Here is a 17,781-nt window from a genome sequence, read left to right as displayed (position 1 = left end):
TAAATGTATTAGAAATACTTAAGAACCAACTTATGACTATAAATAAATATAGAAAAATCAGTAAGATGTCTTACTATGGTATAACTAGTAGGCCCCAATACAAATAATAATCATAACACTTATCCATGTCAATTGCTTGCAAGCCTGCAAGTGTACTTTGTGTTCATTACATTTGGTAAATATGAGCCTATAATGCAATGCATTGACAAAGAGAGCTAATATTCTGAGGTGTATTAACAGGAGTGCAATACAGAAGACACAGGAGGTAATTGTCCCACTCTACTTGGCACTGATCAGTCCTCAGCTGAAGTACAGATGTGGACAAATTGGAAAGAGTCCAGAGGAGAGCATGAAAAATAAGAGGTTTAGAAAACCTGCCCTACGAGGAAAGACTGAAAAAAAACGGGCATGTTTAGTCCTGAGAAAACATGACTGAGGAGGAACCTCATAACATTCTTCAAATATGTTAAGGGCTGTTACAAAAAGGACAGTGATCAATTGTTCTCCATGTCAACTTTGTGTACTCCCTTCAGTGATCAGCTTAATCTGCAGCAGCAGAGATCTAGGTTAGATTTTAGGGAAAAAAAAAATTAATTATAAGTAAGGCTGTCAAGCGATTAAAAAAATTAATCATGATTAATTGCACTGTTAAACAATAATAGTATACCATTTATTTATATATTTTTGGATGTTTTCTACATTTTCAAATATATTGATTTCAATTACAACACAGAATACAAAATGTACAGTGCTCACTTTATATTTATTTTTTATTACAAAATATTTGCAGTGTAAAAAAATAGTTTTTTCAATTCACCTGATATAATTACTGTACAAAATGTCGAATTATGTACAAAAAAAACTGCATTCAAAAATAAAACAATGTAAACCTTTAGAGCCTGTAAGTCCACGCAGTCCTACTTCCTGTTCAGCCAACCACTCAGACAAGCAAGTTTGGTTACATTTGCAAGAGATAATGCTTCCCACTTTTTGTTTACAATGTCATCTGAAAGTGAAAACAGGCGTTTGCATGGCACTGTTGTAACCGGCGTCGCAAGATATTTACGTGCCAGATGTGCTAAAGATTCATATGTCTCTTCATGCTTCAACCATTTCAGAGGATATGCATCCATGCTGATGACGGCTTCTGCTCGATAACGATCCAAAGCAGAGCAGACCAATTCATACTCATTTTCATCATCTGAGTCAGATGCCACCAGCAGAAGGTTGATTTTCTTTTTTGGTCATTTGGATTCTGTAGTTTCCGCATCTGAGTGTTGCTCTTTTAAGACTTCTGAAAGCATGCTCCACATCTCGTCCCTCTCAGATTTTGGAATGCACTTCAGATTCTTAAACCTTGGGTCAAGTGCTGTAGCTATTTTTAGAAATCTCACATTAGTACCTTCTCTGCATTTTGTCAAATCTACAGTGAGAGGATTCGTAAATCAAACACGTTCTGGGTCATCATCCAAGACTGCTATAACATGAAATATATGGCATAATGCGGGTAAAACAGAGCAGGGGACATACAGTTCTCCCCAAGGAGTTCAGTCACAAATTTAATTAACGCACTATTTTTTTTTAAAAACAATCATCATAGCATGGAAGCATGTCCTCTGGAATGGTGGATGAAGCATGAAGGGGCATATGAATGTCTAGCATATCTGTCATGTAAATAACTTGCAACGCCAGCTACAAAAGTGCCATGCGAACGCCTGTTCTCACTTTCAGTTGACATTGTAAACAACAAGCAGGCAGCAGTATCTCCTATAAATGTAAACCAACTTGTCTGTCTTAGCGATTGGCTGAACAAGTAGGAGGACTGAGTGGACTTGTAGACTCTAAAGTTTTACATTGCACTCAAACAAAACAGTTATGTAACAAAAGAAAAAATCTAAATTTGCAAGTTACACTTTCACGATAGAGATTGCACTACAGTACTTGTATGAGGTGAAATTGAAAAATACTATTTCTTTTGTTTATCATTTTTGCAGTGCAAATATTTGTAATAAAAATAATATAAAGTGAGCGCTGTACAGTTTGTATTCTGTGTTGTAATAGAAATCAATATATTTGAAAATGTAGAAAAACATCCAAAAATATTTACTACATTTCAATTGGTACTCTATAGTTCAACAGTCGGATTAATCATGATTAATATTTTTAATCTCAGTTAATTTTTTTTGAGTTAATTGTGTGCGTTAACTGCGATTAATCAACAGCCCTAATTATAAGGATAGCTAATTGCTGGAACAGGTGACCCAGGGAGGTGTGGAACCTGCATCACTGGAGGTTTTAAAGATTAGGTTAGACAAACACGTCAGGGATGGTCTAGATATACTTGGTCCTGCCTCAGTGCAGGGAGCTGGACTAGATGACCTCCGAGGTCCCTTCCAGCCCTATGTCTATAAAGACTCCAATACATCCAGGGATAAACATGGAGGCCAGCAGTATCAAGATGAGTGGACGCTGGAAAAAAGGAAGAACCTCCATCCACCAGCCATAAGAACAGACAATAAACACAGGCAGTCAAACTGTCATCTTTATAGCTTCTCCCCTTTACTCTTCACATTCTCAGGTAAGGGTCAGTATTTCCCCCTCTGTAAATGTACTGCACCTTCTTGTTGTTTTCAGAAGTGGGACTGAGAATTGTAAGCTCTGGTCTACTTGGTTTAGGCTTGGGAGATTCACAGGAGTTAATGAAATTCATGATGAATGGCTCCAAATGCTGACCTTTCTGAAATTAAATACAGAGTGAACAACAGTGATAGTTAAATAGTTTTAAAAAAGTGACAGTTTCCAAACTAAAATTTGTGCTGGACCAATATGTAGCAACCTGTCCGTGGACAGTTAAAAATACTAACTATAGTCACAGCATAGGCTACTGAGACACAGTATATACTCACCTCTTTCATTAGCTTTCCTGGAACAGATTTTATCATTTTCCCTACAATTAAGAACAAAAAAGTATACATTACCATATTCCCTTCTGAATATCATATCTGATATCTATTAGTATCCCTCTGTTCTCCTCTTCTATTCTACTTCCCCTTATCTGTTTTGTCTATTTATATTTTAAGATCTCCACGGCAAGGCCTGTCTTTTACCATGGATATATTTGCTGGGCCATTTAAGAGCTACTGTAATACAACTGAATAATAAGCCATGATATATAATAAGCTATATTAAATTATAAATTTCACTGAAGTGAAGCAATAAAAAATGAGACTGTGTGTAGGTTATCATGTGAGTCTGAAACAGATTAGCTGACACCACTGACATCTATTGCTTCATTTTAAGTATCATTGCACAATCTTTTGAAAAACATTTGAAAGAAACAAATTACTTTCAAATGATACAGAGTGCATAGAAGAAAATTATGAAATTTTGGATGTATCGGACTGCTTCTATCAACATTAAAAAAACCCAAACAAACAGCTGCCTTCTTGGACTGATTCTTGAAAAATCAAATCTGGGCTAATGCCATTCATCATCTTGAATTACTTGAAGACAGAGGATCTGATGTCCATGAGCACTGGATTTTGGAAGTATTGGGCTTAGATATTCAGAAGGCATCCATATGCAGACTAGATTTTCCAAAGCTTCACAATACTTTCCCTCCCGGGAATGGAAAGGAATGTAAGCATCAAAAAATATCTGACTCTTGGAAAAATAACTGGATTGTAACAGCTGTATAGCAGAAGAGACACCTCACATTTCACATACCCAGCACTTAAAGAAGTTCAGTCTCAGTATGGGCCCTCACTTAATTTGCTGCATTACAGTCTCTACAAGAGTGCTATTCACCAGAATAAAGAGCAACTATGTTACCTACCAAGATTTACATCAGGCAACATTTTATCAAGAAATTGCGTCTCTCCACCATTGGGAGACAGAAAGTCAGCCAAAAGCTGGCTGTTACTCAGCTCTGGATGTTGCAGAAGTTTCTTTGGGGGACATAAAAGAAAGAGTAGATGAAAGAACATTCTTAAAAACTAGGTTCTCTATAGTAACAACAACAGATGTTTAAAACAGTGCTATGGTATCCCAGAAATTATACATTCATCCAAATACTTTTAAAATTTTTATTACATTTGGGAAAAAATTGGTGTGTGTTAATCTTTATAAGCTTCACAATTACACAATCTACTTAAAAAACTGAACGACCGTAGATCATCTTGTACCTGCAGGTACTCCTGAAATTCTTCCCTCTTTGTCTTTAAGAATTCATAGTTCTTTGGACCAATGATCCTTTTTGATGGAAGCTGAGCATCAGTAAATGTACCTACAAATTAGTAAAAAGTCAAGCAGATTCATTTATTCTTAAAACCAAAAAGAAAAATTTTAGTATCTTAAATTTCTGCTCAATTCTAAAAAGCAATCACGAAGTAGGAAGTGAAAACATACCATGAAATTCTGTTAACTTTGACTCAAGCACATAAAATTCAAGGTATCTTCTATAGACAGACCAGCGTTCAGGATCATGTCCAACTGAAAAAAATACACATACTGGAAGTAATATAGGTTCCTACACCCACCTGGGAGAGTAATAAGGTATGCAACAAAGAGTTAAGAACAGCAAATATACCACAGAGTACAGAGAAAAACCCTCAAATGTGTAAGTAACCAGTACTGCCAGTATTATAAAACTACTCAAGCCACCCTTAGCTCTTTAAATAACTTAAGTACAGTAACTCCTCACTTAAAGATGGCCCGGTTAAATGCTGTTTCGTTACTGAAGAATTAGAGAACATACTCGTTTAAAGTTGTGCAATGCTCCCTTATAATCTTGTTTGACAGCCACCTGCTTTGTCCACTGCTTGCAGGAAGAGCAGCCCGTTGGAGCTAGCTGGTGGGGGCTTGGAACCAGGGTGGACTGGCAGCCCCTCATCAGCTCCCTGCTCCCCTAAGTTCCCTGTGCGGCAGCCACCCAGCAGGCTATCAATTGCCAGCAGTTCAGCTGTGCCTCCTCCCACTGCCATGTTCTGCTCCTGCCTTGGAGCTGCTCCCAGGAGCCTCCTGCTTGCTGTGCAGGTGAGAGAGAATAAGAGTGCTAATGTCAGGGTGTCCCTCTCCCCCCTGCTTACTTCATCTCCATAGAATGGGAGCAGTGACACGACAGGGCTCAGGATGGAGGGAGCTTACTAGCAGCAGCTGCTGTCTCAACTTGCTGATCTACTTAAAAAGGCAATGTACTTAGAGTGGAGTCAGCGTACTTAAAGGGGAAATACACATCTCTCTCTCTCTCTCACACACACACACACACACACACAGTCTCTCTCCATCTCTGTCTGTCATGCTGTCTCCCCTCCCTCCATTTGTGCTGCCTTGTAGAGTGTGAGGCTACATTAACAACGTGTTAACCCTTGAGGGCTCAGCCGAGTGCTAGTTCATCATTCAGCACTAAGGCATTCCCTGGGAAATATGCCACCCTCTGACTCCACCACCTCAACCAAGCTTCACAATAATCATTGCTGTGTACAGTATTAAATTGTTTGTTTAAAACTTCTAGTGTGCGTGTGTGTGTGGGGTCTTTTGTCTGGTGAAAAAAGTATTTTCCTGGGACCTAAGCCCCCCATTTACATTAATTCTTACAGGGAAATTGGATTCCCTTAACATTGTTTTGCTTAAAGTCGCATTTTTCAGGAACATAACTAGAATGTTAAGCGAGGAGTTACTGTAGTGTTAAATCACATGAGCAGCCCAAGGCATGGCTGGTAAACAGGTATGCTACTATGAAGGAAACCTGTATCTAATTCAAGCTTGGGTCTTGCTAATAATCTTCTCTCAGTACAGGGCTCTTCCAGTCATCTCCACCAGCTGTTTGTCAAGTGCTACAAACATGAAGAAGCCTCATTAATGCCAATTTTCACTTCTCTAAAATGAGAGATTTTTTTCTCTCCAAATATGGATGTTTTTCTAAACAGATGCTGAAATCCTTGGTTGCAAATAGTTTAAATTTATTTCTGAGTTACCAAAAAATTTAATTTGCATAAGAAATCTACTTTAAAGTTTATAAGAAAAAGCCATGTTCCTGCTCTGGAACGTTTAACTGTAAATACCTATTAGTGCACTTGTAACGTGTCTATCTGAAAGATACCTAGGGACCAACAAATCTAGACTCAGACATTAAAGTCAGAAGGGACCATTATGATCATCTAGTCTGACCTCCTGCACCACACAGGCCACAGAATCTCACGCACCTACTCCTGTAACAAACTACTAACCTACGTCTGAGTTACTGAAGTCCTCAAATTGGTGTTTAAAGACCTCAAGGTGCAGAGAATCTTCTAGCAAGTGACTCCATCCTGCAGAGGAAGGCGAAAAACCTTCAGGGCCTCTGCCAATCTGCCCTGGAGGAAAATTCCTTCCTGACCCCAAATATGGCAATCAGCTAAACCATGAGCATGTGGGCAAGACTCACTGCCACCCAGGAAAGAATTCTCTGTAGTAACTCAGATCCCACCCCATCTAAAATCCCATCACAGGCTATTGGGCATATTTACAGCTAATAATCAACGATCAATTAATTACCAAAATTAGGCTATCCCATCATACCATCCCCTCCATAAACTTATCAAGCTTAGTCTTGAAGCCAGCTATGTCTTTTGACCCCACTAGTCCCCTTGGAAGGCTGTTCCAGAACTTCACTCCTCTAATGGTTAGAAACCTTCGTCTAATTTCAAGTCTAAACTTCCTAATGTCCAGTTTCTATCCATTTGTTCTTGTGTCCACATTGGTACTGAGCTTACATAATTCCTCTCCCTCCCTGATATTTATCCCTCTGATACATTTATAAAGATCAATCATATCACCCCTCAGCCTTCTTTTGGTTAGGCTAAACAAGCCAAACTCTTTGAGTCTCCTTTCATAAGACGGGTTTTCCATTCCTTGGATCATCTTAGCAGCCCTTCTCTGTACCTGTTCCAATTTGAATTAATCCTTCTTAAACATGGGAAACCAGAACTGCACACAATATTCCAGATGAGGTGTCATAAACAGATGGTTAAGGGTTAATGTCTCTTTATCCTGTAAAGGGTTAACTAGCAGTAAACCTGGAACACCTGACCAGAGGACCAATCAGGAGACAAGATACTTTCAAATCTCGGTGGAGGGAAGCCTTTGTTTGTGCTTTCTGGGTTTTTTGTTTGTTCTCTCTGGGTTCTGAGAAGGACCAGACATGTAAGCAGATATCTCCAAGTTTTTAAACAGCATCTCCTGTTCAATTTAGTAAGTACCAGTTAGAAAGGCGGTTTAGTCTTTTAATTGTTTTCTTATTTTGCAAATGTGTATTTTGCTGGAAGGGTTGTATCTCTGTTGCTGCAACTTTTATTTGTGCTAGGGGGAGGATTCTCTCTAGTGTCTATAAGCTGAAAGACCCTGTAACATTTTCCATCTTGATTTTACAGAGACAATTTTTACTTTTTTCTTTATTAAAAGTTTTCCTTTTTAAGAACCTGATTGTTTTTTTATTCTTGTGTGAGACCCAAAGGGAGGGAGTCTGCACTAACCAGGGAATTGGTGGGAGAAAGGAAAAGCCTGATTTCTCTCTGTGTTAGGATTACTGTCTCTCTCAGGGAGAGTCTGGGAGGGGGAGATGAATTTCCTCTCTGTTTTAAGATTCAAGGAGTTGAATCACAGGGATCTCCCAGTGTTACCTAGGGAGGGGAGAATCTGGGAGGAAGAAAGGAGGGGAATGGTTTATTTCCCTTTGTTTTGAGATCCAAGGGGTTTGGGTCTTGGGGTCCCCAGGGAAGGGTTTGGGGGCCAGAAAGTGCCCCAAAACACTATATTTTTGGGTGGGGGCAGCTCTAAGCTAGTAATTAAACTTCTAATCATTTCTAAGCTAGTAATTAAACTTAGGGGGGTTCATGCAGGTACCCCATCTTTTGGACGCTAAGGTTCAGAGTGGGGGTTCATACCTTAACATGAGGTCTCACCAGTGCCTTGTATAACAGTACTAACACCGCCTTATCTTTACTGGAAATATCTTGCCTGATGCATCCCAAGACCGCATTAGCTTTTTAATGGACACATCACATTGGCGGCTCATAGTCCTCCTGTGACCAACCAATACTCTGAGGTCCTTCTCCTCTTGTTACTTCCAACTGATGCATCACCAGCTTATAACAAAAATTCTTATTATTAATCCACAAATGCATAACCTGCACTTTTCACTATTAAATTTCATCCTATTACTATTACTCCAGTTTACAAGGCCATCCAAATCTTCCTGTATGATATCCCGGTCCTTCTCTGTATTAGCAATACCTCCCGCTTTGTGTCATCCATAAACTTTATTAGCACATTCCCACTTTTTGTGCTAAGGTTAGTAATAAAAAGATTAAAAAAAGACTGGTCCCAAAACCGATTCCCGAGGAATTCCACTAGTAACCTCCTTCCAGCCTGACAGTTTCACCGTTCAGTATGACCCGTTGTAGTCTCCCCTTTAACCAGTTCCTTATCCGCTTTTCAGTTTTCATACTTATCCCCAATTTTTCCAATTTAGCTAATAATTCCCCATGCAGAACCATATCAAATGCCTTACTGAAATCAAAGTAAATTAGATCCACTGCGTTTAAACAAAGTACTATTCAAGAAATAGTGAGTGGAGTTTGAAATATATTGCTGGTACATTAAATGGAAAAAACATTCAACATTTACCAACATGAATCACAATGTTCACATTTTTGTGGGGAGGGAGCAATTCCTAAGCCTTGGTTTGAATTCTGAATAGACTGGACTCCTTTTAGAAGTAATTTGTCACAAGTTCCAGATAATAAGTGACCATTTTTCCTTTATGCCAACATTACCAAAGACTTAAAATTCATTAGTAATTACTTTGATGCTAAAATGTGTGTGTGTGTGGGGGGGGCACATCAGAACAGTCAGATAAATAAAACATACTAGAACAGACATTTTGAGCTACATTTCTAAGTAGTTTTATTTAATCACAAGAAGTCCTACCTGCCCTTCTATCGTTTCTCTCCACATCAATACAAAACACAGGAATTCTCTCTTTTCTCTCCTTCCTTTCAAGGGAGGGATCATCAAAGAAGTCTACATATGGAATGCAAATTTTCCATGCAGCAAGGTTGCGTGGTGTATTGGGAGTGCTAGCAGTCTCCACAGGAGAATCATCTTCCATTACCATAATGCCTTCTTCAATCTGCAATGAAAGATTTAAGCATCAAGACCTCCCTGATCTGATTTTTAGTATAGGGCACAATTTTTAATTTTGCAGAACATATAGAAGATCAATCTTTGCATAAGTAGTATGTGTGATCAGGACCAAAGACAACATATAAAAAAAATTCTGGAAGGGGCCATGTTTGTAATAGCTGCTATTTTTAGATCTTCTGTACAAAAATCCCTAGACCTGTAGGTTTGTTTGAAGGTAAAAACAAAATTGTTAACAGTTTCTCAGGTGTCAATCTACTATATCACCAGCTGACTCATAGCATGTTAAAGTTTCTTCCTAGGTCTTGGGGAAGGATGAGGCATTTCAAGTATAATATGGTATAAGGCACCATCAAGTTTGGTAGGTCCATCACCAGCAATAACAAAATAAAATAAATATTTTAAAGATTCTGAAACACTAAAGGCCTTACACCAAAGGTTACATCTTGTTACTGTTCCATTGATTGACTTCAAAAGCTACTTATGATTCTGTCAGCCGTGTTTGGGGCAATCTCTCAGCTGTCTGGCATTTGACACAGAAATTAAAAAGTGTGAGCAAAAAGAACAACATTTAGATACAGTGTGGTATGTACACTGAGGAGAGGGGGAAAAGGCAGAAATAGCTTTCAAAAGTCAATTTGTGCTTCTAAAATCCTAACCCTGAATAACACAGCAAAAATGAGAAAAGCTGAATTTTAGGGGAGACTATTAGGTAGAACTAGGCAACATTTTTCAGTTCAAATTTTTTTTTGCTAAAAAAAATAATACAGATTTAGGTTGACAAACCTTGTGAATTCATGTCCATTTCAGTTAACTGTTTTGGTCAAAACAAATAAGAAAATTTTCAGAAATGTTGATACTTTGGGGATAGATTCACAGGGGGATTTAGGTGCCATTTGCAAAAATGTGGAGGTGCCCCTTACGCCCAATTTCCCAGTAGTTACGGAAATCATCTGGATCGTGGGCGACCCAAGTTTGAATCCCTGTTCTGTAGCAGAGACTGGAACATGGTTGTCCCCCCTCCCAGGTGAGTGCCCTAAGATCTGAGCTATGGAATCACTCTCAGTCTGGCCCAATAATTCTTCAATTATGCTATACAAATTGGAACAGCTTCAACAAGGGAGACAGAGAGACTCAGCTAAGAATAACTAATAGCTTGGAGGTTAAGGCACTCACCTGGGATGTGGAAGACCTGGATTCAAATGCCTGCTCTAGAAGACCACCTCCTCCTCCTCCTGTTTTATGAATCTAGCTCTTCATTTCCTTCACTTTTACTTAAACAGTTAGAAATGCCCCAAACAAAACATTTTGGAGCATACAAAATGACACTTTTCTGACTTTTTCAATATGCAAAAGAAAAAAAAATTAAAAATCGGTTTTGGTTTGATCAATTTTTTATTTTTATTTTTTCAGAAAGGCCAACAATCCCCCCCAAAAAAGTATTTGCACAGCTCTACTATTAAGCATGGCAGTTGATACATTCGGAAGAAACACATCTTTGCCAAGGGCAAATACAGCTTTTAAAGTCAGTCACGTCTTCCTAAATTGTTCAACCTGACTGCTGCTGCCAGGAAGTAAACTGAACTGGATTGTTTTCTTGAATGGGTAGCCAAGTCCCTTCCCTGGTAGTAGGCAGGTCTGGTCCTGCCTCTTCAATTTCTGAACAGAAGATACACTCCTACAGGAATGGTAAACTTGGATATGAGAGAGAGCCTCCAGGCCCTTCATTACGGCTGAGATCATCAGCAAGGTTCATGAGCCTGCTTAAACTCCAGTAGCTAGTAATTCTCACTATAAGTTAGTACAGATAGAACTGATCTACATCTTGAACCGTGGAGTAATAAGTGAACTAAAGGAATATCCCATTTTAAAAGTAAACTATAAATCCCCACTTTATAAAATTAAAGAAACTTCAATCTAAAAAAACACTTGTGTGTGAATACACTTCAAACTAAAGTTATGGGTTTTTTCTCCTCCCCTTTGACTTAAGAAATTAGGGCCAAACCTTCTCACTTGCTCTAAATTCAAGTCCAGTTTTGCTTGAGGGAGTTCTGTAGAAATTGGGATAACTGAATCTATCCACAAATGCTACAGAGTATACCTGGAAGCAGCTCAGGGGCTGCTATCACAGCTCCTAATCCACTTCTATGGAAGGAGGGCAGAGTTGGCTACAAGAGCCACTTTGGCTTTGTTTATAGTAGAGCATTCAAGTGCACAGGGTCCAGCTAACTGTACTGCACTGAATGATGCACAAATAGGACCTGGGAATAGGTGACAGGGAATGGGTCACTTGATGATTAGCTGTTCTGTTCATTCACTCTGGGGCACCTGGCATTGGCCACTGTCGGAAGACAGGATACTGGGCTAGATGGACCTTTGGTCTGACCCAATATGGCCGTTCTTATGTAAATAACTGAGTACATCATTCCAGTCATCATTTGATTAGTTTAAGATTTGCCCTTGCACCTAGCTAGGGCTGCCCTGTCACCCTGATCATGTTCCTTCCCAGCAATATTGGCACATATATGTAACCTCCAGCTCTGCAACTCAGCCAGTGAACCACTCACTGTCTGCCAGTTACAAATCCTGCTCTGATGAACCATGTAGTTCACCAGCTAGAACTGCAGAGGTATTGATTACTGCATTCTTCATGACCCCATAGCTACCAACTTTCCCCTATCCCTAAGAGGAGGCACCAATAAGGGAGCTGATAGCTGAAGGGCTGGGAGGAGCCCATTTACCAGTGATGCTCCTCCTGCTGCAGTTCCATCTGGTGAGTCAGAGGTGTCTTGCCAGCTGAGAGCCTTACTCTGATGTACCACCTACGTGCATCAGAGCAGGACTTATAGCTAGCAGACTTTCAATGGTTCGCTGGCTGAGGTGGTGCAAAACTATAGGGCATTATGATGGGTCACCTAGTGGTGAGGAGCAAAGAAAAGTCGCAGCTGGCAATCCACAGCTAGATGACCTGTTGAGCTGAAGCAGTGGGAGCCCTCTCTCAATTGGTGAGCTATGGAGGTTCATCTGAGGGACCATTTCGGCCAGCATGTTGCTTCTATCAAAGCACTCAATCATCTGAGCCTGAACTGAGTAGACCTCTAACAGTGTTTGCCCCCTACAAACTGTAGGGTAATCTGAACCAGTTGAAGGCCCACCAGCAATCAACCATAGAACTTTTGAGTGAGTGTGATACAAGGTGCATTTCAATCTTTTGAGAGGCAACAATTTTTAACCCCTACAAAAGGTCTCCAGTATGAAGCCTTAATCAAACCCTGCAGCTACCACTGGTGGTAGGCACTTAGTAAATGGAAAGCGATATTTCAGGCCCTGCCATGCACAGTAAGAGCACACTTGTTCCACTGTCTTTTAGTCCCTATGTGCCTGCAAAGCTTGTTTGTTTGTTTTACGTTTTGTTAGGGCTGGAAGGGGGTAGAGAAAGGATTTTGCACATTATACCTAGAATACCAAATTTCACCACTCTGTCGCACTTTTCCGCTGTTTAAAGTCATCATTTCAGATACCAATCTATTTTATTCCAGACCTATTACAAAAGTAATTCTGGTTATAAACAGGTAAGAGCTAAGTAAGAGTAATCTGAAAAAAACCCAAAAAACATGTTACTAATTTTTCTGTAACTGTTATTCTTTGAGATCACAGAACTGGAATGGACTTCAAGAGGTCATCTAGTCCAGTCCCATGAACTCATGGCAGGACTAAGTATAATCTAGACGATCCCTGACAGGTGTTTGTCTAACATGTTTTTAAAAATCTCCAGTGACGGAGATTCCACAACCTCCCTAGGCAATTTATTGCAGTGTTTAACCACCCTCACAGTTAGGAAGCTTTTCCTAATGTCCAGCCTAAACTGTCATTGCTGCAATTTAAGACCATTGTTTCTTATCCTATCCTTGGAGGTTAAGGAGAACAATTTTTCCCACTGGTATCCTTCAGGGCAAGCTCTGGTGCCCACTCAAGCACTAGTATAAGGGACCCGATTGGCCCCGTACCCTCTCAGTTCCCTCTTGCTGGCTCATTCCAACAGAAGCGCAGGAGGGTGGGTCATGGAATGAAAATGAGCAACACATATCGAAGAACAGTAGTTATGGAAAGGTTAGAAACTGTTTTTCCTTCGAGTGCTTGCTCATGTCCATTCCATGTTAGGTGACTCACAAGCGGTACCCAAGGAGGTGGGCTCAGAGTTCATGGACATGCAGATTAGCAGGAAAAAAAAACCAACATCATATTGCTGAAGCAAGAGAAGCTGTTTCAACGACTATCACGGGTGGTAAGAAGGAACTGAGAGGGCACGGGGTTGTCCAGGCCCCTTATATTAGCGCATGGCACCAGAGGGTGCTAAAGCCAGCTCAACGATCCCACTGAGGGAAAAATCTCCAGCAATAGTGCATGCGGCTTACGCACACCTAACATGGAATGGAAATGAGCACACACTCAAAGAGAAATACAAGTTATGCATTTCTGTTATCAGTAAAAATAATATTGCTTTGGCATAAGTGGCATCAGTCAACTATCCATAAAGATTTTACAAGCAAGCTTACCAAGTTTCACTAAAATTAGCTCCAGGTCATTTTGCCCACAAAAGCCCTGTAATTCACTCAAATTATTTTCCAACATGAACAGCCTTTTCTAAAGAGCATTATCCCTTACATCATCTCAATCATCCGTTTCTAGAATTCAATAACATAGCAAAGTAGTATATTAATTTTTTGTAACTTTGTCTTTAAATTAAAAATAGACTGAAGAGTAACATACATATGTGGAGCTATGTATTTCAATAAATATAAAGAACTTTAAACACAGTCTCATTATACATTTCTGTTATGATCTCTCCTTGTATCTAAGATGTTCAGCTCTCTAACAAATGTGTAGTTTTTCCAAAAATCAAACTTAACAGTTGATTTACTGAGGAATGAAAAATGCAAATACAACTCCGTTTTTCGTGGATAGCTGAAAAATTAGAAGAGAAAAAATACACTCTTGCTTTATTTCAGCCTAGTAGCATAAGAATTAATCCTTTAAGAGCAGAATACTGGACAATCTGTTTTCTGCCCCTTCCCCGGGAGTATCAGACTACAGTCCAATGACGAGTGACATCACAAGACCAAAACTCTACAAGACAGCACAGCAACACAGCTCATTTGAAGATATGATAGTCTTAAGAGCTATCCTATACCTTGTGGATCCTTTAAGAAAAAGGGGAAACATAGAATTCTGAAATCAATTATCCTGTTTTTATCATTTTGGATACAAGTTGGGTGGGGAGGAGTTATCGGGAAAAAAACAGATGAAAGATTCAAATTCAGGTAAGCCTTTTATACTTTTATTTTCCAGTAGTGGAAAATGGACTAGCACAGCATTAAAGAACATAGCACAAATTTGCTTAAATGTAATGTACTGTGAAACAGTTGCAAGCGCCATAGCAAGTCTCAAATTCACATGACTTAAAAAACAATGTATTTCCATAAATTCAGGAGAAATCACATCAGACATAAATTTAAAAACACCTCTACCCTGATAGAACGTGACCGAACACAAATTCGAATATAACGCGGTAAAACAGCGGGGAGCCCCGGACTCCAGGCTCTTTAAAGTGTCACCTGAGCCCTGCTGCTTTACCGCGTTATATCCGAATTTGTATGGCGCCCCGGGCCCTTTAAATGACCACCCGAGCCCTGCTGCCAGAGCTCCAGCAGTGATTTAAAGCACCCAGGGCTCCCTGCAGTGGCTGGCACACCAGGCCCTTTAAATCCCCACTGGGGCTCTGGCAGCCAGGCTCATGGGGTGATTTAAAGGGCCAGAGGCTCCAGCCGCTGCAGGGAGCCCCGGGCCCTTTAAATCCCCACCCAAGCCCTGCTGCCGGAGCTCCAGTGGTGATTTAAAGGGCCCGGGGCTCCCCGCAGCGGCTGGAGCACCGAGCCCTTTAAATCACAACTGGGGAAGCCGGACCAGACCAAACCCGATATAACGCAGTCTCACCTATAAGGCGGTGAGATTTTTTGACTCCTGAGGACCACGTTATATCGGGGTAGAGGTGTAATTAAAAATTTACGACCATCAGGCAGTTCGTGACCAACTTAATTTCCCTCACTTCCCATACCATCCTCATATTTCCTTGCCTACATCTGTGCCATGGATACCAGGGCATCAGCCTCCTGACAGCCAGTTTGCTATTCAGTTACTGCTGTTGCTGTTTGGTGTACAAGAAAAAAAAATCTAGTTGCAAGAGAAGCTTGAAGACTGGCAAAATAGCTGTGGCAAGCATGAATTACTGACCCACATGGTTACTCCAGTGTAAACAGCTCATCTAGGATCAGGGAGATCAAGGCAGTGTGAATGCAGAATATACATATGAACAAATTAGTTCAATTTATTTCCGTCTGCAAAACAGCTGCAGAGAGACCAGGGTTGAGAGATCTTTTAATGATGATTTCTCCTACTGTATCTTACGCGGCTTATTTCTCCTACTGTATCTTACGCGGCTTATTGTGTCACCATATCTGTGTTTTTAAGGAACTTGTGACAGATTTACAATTTCAGGCAGTGTCCTATCTGCTCCATATTAGCCATAATCACTAAACCAATTTTCCATCATCTAGCAGTATAAGTTTGAAAAATGTAATCAAATATAAAAACTATGGAAAATCCAATTAGCTCAGTTCCACCTAGAACTGGGATTTCTGCAATAAATCAAAACTTAGGTTTTTCTTTTAAAATACAAGAAAAATGAATTGTCTTCTAGTCAAGAAACAGCAGAGTAAGTGGTCCCACCATCTGAGCTGAAGTCAGACTAATACTGTATTTTGAATTTTTACATGATTTACTATAAGATGTCACCCCACAAAGCAGATGGTCCCACAAAAAGAAAAAAGTTGGAAGTAGTCTTAGTGCTCTTAAGCCTTACAGGCAATGTTCCATTTTGCCCATGTGTACAGAGAAAACAGTGTGGTTCCCTCAAACTTCCATCCTTTAACCTCAAATCCTTGATCTCCTCTCTCCCGCATAGGGTCAGACATACACTTGGCCTTCAGTAACATAGCTTAAAGGCAGCTAACCACTGCCAATTTTTCAGACATCCAGTTTCTATAGCTTTATCATAGGTTGCGTCTACCACTGCCTATCACCAAGAGCTGGAATGGAACACTATATATACACATACTAACTAACTCACCCCTCCAGCAATGGTTTCCTCTGAAATGCTACGAAAACATACTCTACTTCAAAAATCTTTGAGAATTAGACTTATGGAGAAAAACACAGTTTTGTACATTTTCAGGGATACTTGTTTATGTACCAATTATGCAACCGGAAAAATATTTTAGCCATTAGTATAAAAGCAGTATTGTGAGATATTATTCAAATAACTACTAAAGATCTGGCCCTGAATCATGATGGCCCTATGGATGCAGAAAGAACTGCGGTGTGAAACACCTCAGGACTTTACTGCAAATATTTACTAGATTGAAAAGTAACAGCTGCTCATAAGACTACTTGACAAAGATCACTTTTTAATACTTCTCTTTACCCCAGCAACTGACTTTTGGAACTACTTTAACTGAGGAGATACCCAAATCTTGTGCTCACTGAATAAAGAACTGAGTAGTACTAAGAGAACAAGGAAGCTGGAAAAATGCTGTGACCCCTAGGATGGCACAGTGGAATAGCCCACAATATACCAGAAGCAAAGGAAAGGAAAAGAAGGGACAGAAGCTGAAAGTATTTAAAGATTCTGGAAAACAAACAGCCCTGACATTTAGGACAAATGTAAAATTTCTACTCACAAAATCATCCTCTCCTTCAGTTAAACCATAGTTAGGTAGCACAGCTCCTTCCATTGTGTTGCTCTTGAATACTCCTCTAATTTTGCTGCCTAATCTGCTGATTGCAAACGATTCTCCTCTTTTCTGTGTGGCCCTAAGGATTATACAAAAACAAAATTCACAGTATAGGCAAATTGTAGTACTAGCCACTGTATATAATTTAGAGATAAGAGTGAGCAATTGGATCAAGTATGGAACTGATGTGTAGGTTTACACCTTTTAGTATTATAGATTCACTGTCTTTATTGCTTATTACAGAACAATTTACAATTGATCAGTAAAATCCATCTGCTAGGGAGGAAGAAAATGATTTTAAAAAAGCATTTCCAGGACATGGATTAAAATTTCAGCTATAAACTAACACTGATGTTCTTATTACAGCATTACTTTGGAATGAAACACACAGAACAATCTATTTTCATAACACTAATTTCCTAAGACAACTTGTTTATTTAAAAGATTGCAAGGAATGACAACCTTTTCAGCAAATGATTATAGCAACACAGTCTGGCATCAAAGCATTCATCCATATTTGTCAAGTACTGCATGTTTAAACACACTATTTTCTTTACAGACATCAAGGCATTTATACAGACACATGTGATGCAAGATGGACTGTGACTTACTTCAAAGCAGCAGGGAAAGTAGGGAAAGTAGGCAGAAAGCCAGGCAGGAGGGTCAGAACTTACAAAACATGAAGGAAAACAAAAGCAGATGAAGACTCCTAGCTCAAGAAGGCAATTGGCCCTAGAGATGAAGGCTTGAT

The 17,781-nt window shown here is 39.7% G+C and overlaps 1 protein-coding gene across 4 annotated transcripts in view; it reads right to left on the bottom strand.

Moving 5' to 3' along the window:
* SNX14 (sorting nexin 14) overlaps positions 1-17,781 on the bottom strand; it is an 86,585-nt gene that overhangs the window by 21,170 nt on the left and 47,634 nt on the right. For all 4 annotated transcript variants that reach the window (XM_050950098.1, XM_050950095.1, XM_050950096.1 and 1 more), the window contains 7 exons: positions 16,977-17,109; positions 8,968-9,169; positions 4,408-4,491; positions 4,185-4,285; positions 3,836-3,947; positions 2,907-2,947; positions 2,618-2,737 (listed from right to left, as the gene is read on the bottom strand). In XM_050950098.1, coding sequence (XP_050806055.1) covers positions 2,618-2,737; positions 2,907-2,947; positions 3,836-3,947; positions 4,185-4,285; positions 4,408-4,491; positions 8,968-9,169; positions 16,977-17,109 — 793 coding nt within the window. The remainder of the gene's footprint in view (positions 1-2,617; positions 2,738-2,906; positions 2,948-3,835; positions 3,948-4,184; positions 4,286-4,407; positions 4,492-8,967; positions 9,170-16,976; positions 17,110-17,781) is intronic.

Source organism: Gopherus flavomarginatus, chromosome 4, assembly GCF_025201925.1.
Source record: "Gopherus flavomarginatus isolate rGopFla2 chromosome 4, rGopFla2.mat.asm, whole genome shotgun sequence".
Lineage (NCBI taxonomy): Eukaryota > Metazoa > Chordata > Testudines > Testudinidae > Gopherus > Gopherus flavomarginatus.
This window is presented reverse-complemented; position numbering and strand designations above follow the sequence as displayed.